The sequence below is a fragment of the Triticum aestivum genome, chromosome 6D, assembly GCF_018294505.1.
Source record: "Triticum aestivum cultivar Chinese Spring chromosome 6D, IWGSC CS RefSeq v2.1, whole genome shotgun sequence".
NCBI lineage: Eukaryota > Viridiplantae > Streptophyta > Magnoliopsida > Poales > Poaceae > Triticum > Triticum aestivum.
Genome location: NC_057811.1, coordinates 59,536,828 through 59,543,447, shown reverse-complemented (window position 1 = coordinate 59,543,447; position 6,620 = coordinate 59,536,828). Strand labels below are relative to the sequence as shown.

At 45.3% G+C, this 6,620-nt stretch overlaps 1 protein-coding gene across 1 annotated transcript; it reads left to right on the top strand.

The window, feature by feature from the left end:
• The first annotated feature begins 608 nt into the window (after window positions 1-608).
• Window positions 609-1,378, top strand: LOC123143522 (histone H2B.4-like). The gene has a single exon (XM_044562463.1). It carries the CDS (start codon window positions 685-687, stop codon window positions 1,090-1,092), a length of 408 nt encoding a protein of 135 aa, XP_044418398.1. The 5' UTR covers window positions 609-684; the 3' UTR covers window positions 1,093-1,378.
• The last annotated feature ends 5,242 nt before the right edge of the window (window positions 1,379-6,620 follow it).

Below are 6,620 nucleotides of genomic sequence, written 5' to 3'. Positions count from 1 at the left end.
GCTCATGTACAAGAAAAACGACAACTTGTATGGTTGTTCGCCTCAAGAAATATGAACATTTGTTTTACTTCGGTTTATTCTGTGAACTGTTTGATTTTTTGGTATGTACCATAAACCCAAAGTTCAAAATGGTATGAAAAGTCCATACCATACCGAAACCAAAAAACCATAAAGTTGATTCGGTTTTTTTTTTCACTATGGTTTTTCGTTTCGGTTTCAAAATGCAACAGCTTCTAAGATCTACATAGGTGACTACAACATCCCTCCCGAATTAGTGACGGAGTATTTTCTATCATTGCTCACGCTCAGATACATCCCTTGCTCAAAACAAAGTACTACTATCACTGGCAGCTGGGACCCGAGTGGGGTAACCTCCAAACTTTCGAAGTTCCCGCCACAGAGAAGTCGGCTGGGTCCTCCACCAACTGCTGCACGAACATTTTCGCCACATCACCGATCCGCGTCAAAGAGCATCTGGTCCGTCCATCCGAAGAAGCGGCGAACGGCTGATATCCGTGCACGTCACCGATCCGGGGCGCGCACCGCTCCACCAATCAGCGTCCACCTGTCTCCTCCTACCTATAAAGACTCCGGCTCATCAGCCTTCCAATTCATCGCCTCTCTCTTTCTACTACTCCAGCCCAGTCAAACTTCTCTCGACCTCGAAGCATCAGCCGCCGCACCATGGCCCCCAAGGCAGCCGAGAAGAAGCCGGTGGAGAAGACCCCCGCGGGCAAGAAGCCCAAGGCGGAGAAGAAGGTGCCGGCGTCCAAGGAGGGCGGCGACAAGAAGGGGAAGAAGAAGGCCAAGAAGAGCGTGGAGACCTACAAGATCTACATCTTCAAGGTGCTCAAGCAGGTGCACCCGGACATCGGCATCTCCTCCAAGGCCATGTCCATCATGAACTCCTTCATCAACGACATCTTCGAGAAGCTCGCCGGCGAGTCCGCCAAGCTCGCGCGGTACAACAAGAAGCCCACCATCACGTCCCGGGAGATTCAGACCTCCGTCCGCCTCGTCCTCCCCGGCGAGCTCGCCAAGCACGCCGTCTCCGAGGGCACCAAGGCCGTCACCAAGTTCACCTCGGCCTAGTTTCCTGGTCTGATTCTTGTGTTCCCTTCCTGGTCCTTGTCTGATGAATTCTGTAGGTAGCTGTGTTCTGACAGTGTCATGCGACATTGTCATCTTGTAACAGAGTTTCTGCTTGTGGGTTTGTGGCTGTTATTCGGTCTGGTTAAATAGTCAACTTCACCTCATCCTAGTATTCTCATCTAATGTGGTGAACTGTAGTTAGATGTGTTCTGAAAGTGTCATCATGTAACTTTGTGCTGATGGTGGCTGTTTTCAGTCTAAATAAATAGTCATGTTGCTGCTAGAATGGACGACGTCGTGTGCTTTACTGTCGCCTTGGATTCTTGCTTCTGACATTTTCATTCAGATTCTCCTGGTCTTGAAGCCAGGAAGATGTTTTTGCGCCTCTTGTATTTGGTCTGATTCTTGTGCGGATACAACCTCTTAAATTGGGAATTCCCTTAAATTGTACACGTAGTAGAGGTTGCTCTGCTTCTTAACCTGGACTTAGTTTTTGAATTATTTACTTGTCCCTGTTAGAGTCTGTACAAATCTCTGCAATTTTTTACGGGTAACCCATTTGTTTCACATCAAATGTAAAGCCTTTGGAGCAGTAAGTAGTAAGCTTGATGCGCAGATTGGGAAGATGTAAAGTATGCGCCTGATTTTCAAATTCTCCTATTTTGAGACGATTTTTCTGAGCCAACTTATAAACAAGTTCAAAGCATTATAATTTAGCAACCAAAAACTCCCATGGTTCAACAACCACAAAAATCCGATCCACAAATCAACATTTTGTTGGATTTGTTTGTGACTTCAGATGAAAATTGTAGCTAATTCTCTACCATTACTTATGAATATTTTTAAATCTTTAATGGATAAACATAGTAATCAAGGAAATTGGTAAGAATGATAATTACCAAAATCAAAAGATCTCTATGCACCACTGCAGAAACAGCTATAGTCACTGGTAATTGCAGAAATTACCAGTTCGTTCCTCGTGGTCAGATCTTATCAGGTTAGTATTCTTTGCTTGCTACTGTAACTGTGCAAACACTAGCAGCGAGTACTTAGTATTGTGCGTCAGAAGCAATAGGATGGGTGTGAATATTGATCACCACTGGCAGTGTGTACGAAGCATGCAGCGGAAGGCCCAACTTTGCTTGAACATTTTTTTGAAATGCATGAACATTTTCGAGTTCATATTTTTTTTCAACCAATAAGTTATTTTGAAATTTGAGATTTTTTTAAATCCGAACATATTTTCGTTTTGCAAAAAATATAAAAAATTAATGGATATTGTTTCAATTCTCAAGTTTTTTTTCAAGTTCATTTACATTTTTTGAATATGCAAACTCATGTACATTTTTTGAATATGCCAAAAAATTTCTTAATACGTGAACATTTTATGTTTTCTCGAACATTTTTTTTCGAATTCACAATCATTTTATGATTTCAGGGACATTTTTTTCAAAATTCGCAATTATTTAGAATTTTTGAACTTTTTTGAAATATTGAATTATTTTTAAAAAGCAAAAAGGGAAAAGTAAACAAATAAAAAATAGGGGGTGTCTGGCCCCGCCCATTGGCCAGCCGAACAAGGCTCGCGCGGGGGTGAGTGCGTTTTTCCGCGACGTCCAACGCCCAGGTCGCCAAATAGGAGCTCCCATCGACCAATGTATCTTTCCTGAGATGAACTGACGAAAATGCGGCCCCTCGAACTAAATCATTATTTTATTTAGACTATTTTGTGCTGTTGAATAATTATACTCCCTCCGATGCATATTACTTGTCGCTCAAAGATATGTATCTAAATGTATTTCGGTGCTAGATACATCTGTTTGAGTGACAAGGAATACAGATCAGAGGTAGTATTATAGTGAGTATTGTGTGCATATGCATCAGTTCATCAATCAATTTTTTAGGGAAGGTATATAGTAGGCTAGTTAATCAAGTTGCCACTCACGAAGATTTCCAAGAGAGTTGCTAGTTTAAAATTCAGGTTCAGTCTTTTTCTTTTTGGTATTATCTTGACAAGCCTATAATTGATGCAGTCTTTGAATTTATTCAAATTACTTATTAAAAAAATGTATACTAGACATTTTAAGGCTCCAATTTGCATTTCGCATCGGGCCCCTAATTTCTAGAGACGGCCCAAGGAAGTCCCGGCCGATGGGCAGACACATCATCAGCTCGTCACCCAACAGCATGTACATCAGTACGTCACACGCCCCTGGCTAGCTAGGGTTTCTCGCGTCGCCGTCGCTATCTCGGAAATTTTGGTCCCCTCGCCTCCAGCTGCCATCTTGGCACTGTGAGGTGGGGGACGTCAGATCTTGAGGACCTCTATATTCTTCGTCAACGCAGTGATCGTTATAGTTTTGTGAGAATAACTTCCTCTCGTTCTTTTGGCAGTGCCATGAGGTTAGAGAATTTTATGTCCTCGCAGATTCGATTATTCAGATCTGATGAGTTTATGTTGTTGTGTCAACCTTTTTTTGTTGGTTTGATTCTTTGTGGAGGTGAAATCTTTCACCGATACCATGGTGAAGATACAATGATTCGGTACCTGTTATCAGTATCAATAAAGTTACACGTGTTTCTAAAAAAAAAATCAGTACGTCACACACAACAGCAGCTAGCCCCTAGCCCCGCCCGCTATGCACACACAACCTCAGCTTGGCGCCCAGCAGCCTGCACGTCATGTGCCTCAAGCTGCACCGAACGCACTTCCCGTGGCCTTCCCTGTCCCCAAGATACAATATAGGATATTCGCAAACGAATAATATTCCTTTCATTTCTAAATATAAGCCTTTTTAAAGATTTTGATACGTAATACATACATACATACATATGTATAGACATATTTTAGATCACTCATTTTGCTTTGTAGTCCGTATTGAAATCTCTAAAAAGGCTTTTATTTAGAAACGGATGGAGTATAAGGTAGAAGTGGCGAGGGCTATGTGCGTAGCAGACCAGGTGGCAGCACCAATGGCGTAGATCCATGAGCGGTCGGCGTTGTAGCAAATATCAGGATTTCCCTGGTCACCGAATAAGCAGGCCGCCTCACAGCGACTTGCGTCCTGGTCACATTGATCAGTGGCAACAAGGCCATCATGAATTTCTTGCCCCCTTCTCCCCCACGGCGCTGCTCAGGTCGGGACGACTCATGCGAGATGCAACCCCAGCTAGCGCCCCCGCCTTCCTTGCTCTCTCCCCCCTTGTCACCACCAGAGAAGGCTCCGGGGAAGCACGTATGGCCGACTAGGATGGTGGTGGCGAGGATCTGCTACTCCACCCCGTTCGGAGAGCTTCAGAAGCCGAGGTGGAGGCCTTGGATGGCGTGGCGACACTGGCCCTCCGGCGAGCTGTGGTCGCGGGTGCTGCTCCACCTCCTCGGCTGCGCGGGTGTTAAGGTGGTGGTGGTCGCCGACGGCTGGTCTTTGCATTCCGTCTTCCTCTGGGGGACGTCGCTAGATCTGTAGGCCCTTCTTCCGCCTTCCATGTGCCATCCACCTCGTCGGTGCCGGTCCATGGCGGCCTCTTGCCGTCGGATCTGGTGCATTTGGGGTGAGGGAGAGGCGGTAGTCCGAGAGAAATCCTTGGCCGGCGGTGTCCGTCACGACGGTGGCTACATCTGTGAATTTCGTTCCCCTCGTTGGGGGCTCCGTCGAGGTACTTTCCCCTCTCCCCCCTCTTACTCCGGGTGAAAACCTCATCCTTCCTGGATGGGGCGGCAATGACGCATCGTTTGTCGCCACCTTCTTGAAGGTGCCGCTCTGGTGGTTCGAGTGTCACGAGGGTGCGACGGTTTGGGTGTTGGTTGCTACCTCTTGAGCATGCGTTGGTTTTCCCTTGAAGAGGAAAGGGTGATGCAGCAAAGTAACGTAAGTATTTCCCTCAGTTTTTGAGAACCAAGGTATCAATCCAGTAGGAGACTACACGCAAGTCGCCTAGTACCTGCACAAATAATCAAGAACCTTGCAACCAACGCGATAAAGGGGTTGTCAATCCCTTCACGGCCACTTGCGAAAGTGAGATCTGATAAAGATAATAAGATAAATCTTTTTGGTATTTTTGTTGTATAGATTGGAAAATAAAGATTGCAAAATAAATGGCGACAGAAATAGCTAGTTGACGGGAAAATAATATGATGTAAACTAGACCCGGGGGCCAAAAGTTTCACTAGTGGCTTCTCTCAAGATAGCATATATTACGGTGGGTGAACAAATTACTGTTGAGCAATTGATAGAAAAACGCATAGTTATGAGAATATCTAGTCATGATCATGAACATAGGTATCACGTCCGTGTCAAGTATACCGAAACGATTCTGCATCTACTACTATTACTCCACACATCCACCGCTATCCAGCATGCATCTAGAGTATTAAGTTCATAAGAACGGAGTAACACATTAAGCAAGATGACATGATGTATGATACGTCTCCGTCGTATCTATAATTTTTGATTGTTCCATACCAATATTATTTAACTTTCATATACTTTTGGCAACTTTTTATATTATTTTTGGGACTAACATATTGATCCAGTGCCCAATGCCAGTTCCTGTTTGTTGCATGTTTTATGTTTCGCAGAAACCCAATATCAAACGGAGTCCAAACGGGATAAAAATAGACGGAGAATTATTTTGGAATATTTATGATTTTTGGGAAGTAAAATCAACGCGAGACGGTGCCCGAGGGGGCCACGAGGCACGGGGCACGCCCTGGACCCTCGTGGGCACCCCGTAAGGCGGTTGACGCTCTTCTTTTGCCGCAAGAAAGCTAATTTTATGAGAAAAATCTGGGCGAAAGATTCAACCCAATAGGAGTTACGGATCTCCGGATATAAAAGAAACGGTGAAAGGGCAGCAGAGGAGAACGCAGAAACAGAGAGAGACAGAGAGACAGATCCAATCTCGGAGGGGCTCTCGCCCCTCCCACGCCATGGAGGCCAAGGACCAGAGGGGAAACCCTTCTCCCGTCTAGGAAGGAGGTCAAGGAGGAAGAAGAAGGAGGGGCCCCCTCTCCCCCTCACTTCCAGTGGCGCCGGAGTGCCACCGGGGGCCATCATCATCACCGCAATCTTCACCAACAACTTCACCGCCATCATCACCAACTCTTCCCCCCTCTATGAAGCGGTGTAACCCCTCTTTTACCCGCTGTACTCTCTACTTAAACATGGTGCTCAACGCTATATATTATTTCCCAATGATGTATGGCTATCCTATGATGTTTGAGTAGATCCGTTTTGTCCTATGGGTTAATTGATGATCGTGATTGGTTTGAGTTGCATGTTTTATTATTGGTGCTGTCCTATGGTGCTCTCCGTGTCGCGCAAGCGTGAGGGATTCCCGCTGTAGGGTTTGCAATATGTTCATGATTTGCTTATGGTGGGTGGCGTGAGTGACAGAAGCACAGACCCGAGTAAGTAGGTTGTTTGCGTATGGGATAAAGAGGACTTGATACGTTAATGCTATGGTTGGGTTTTACCTTAATGATCTTTAGTAGTTGCGGATGCTTGCTAGAGTTCCAATCATAAGTG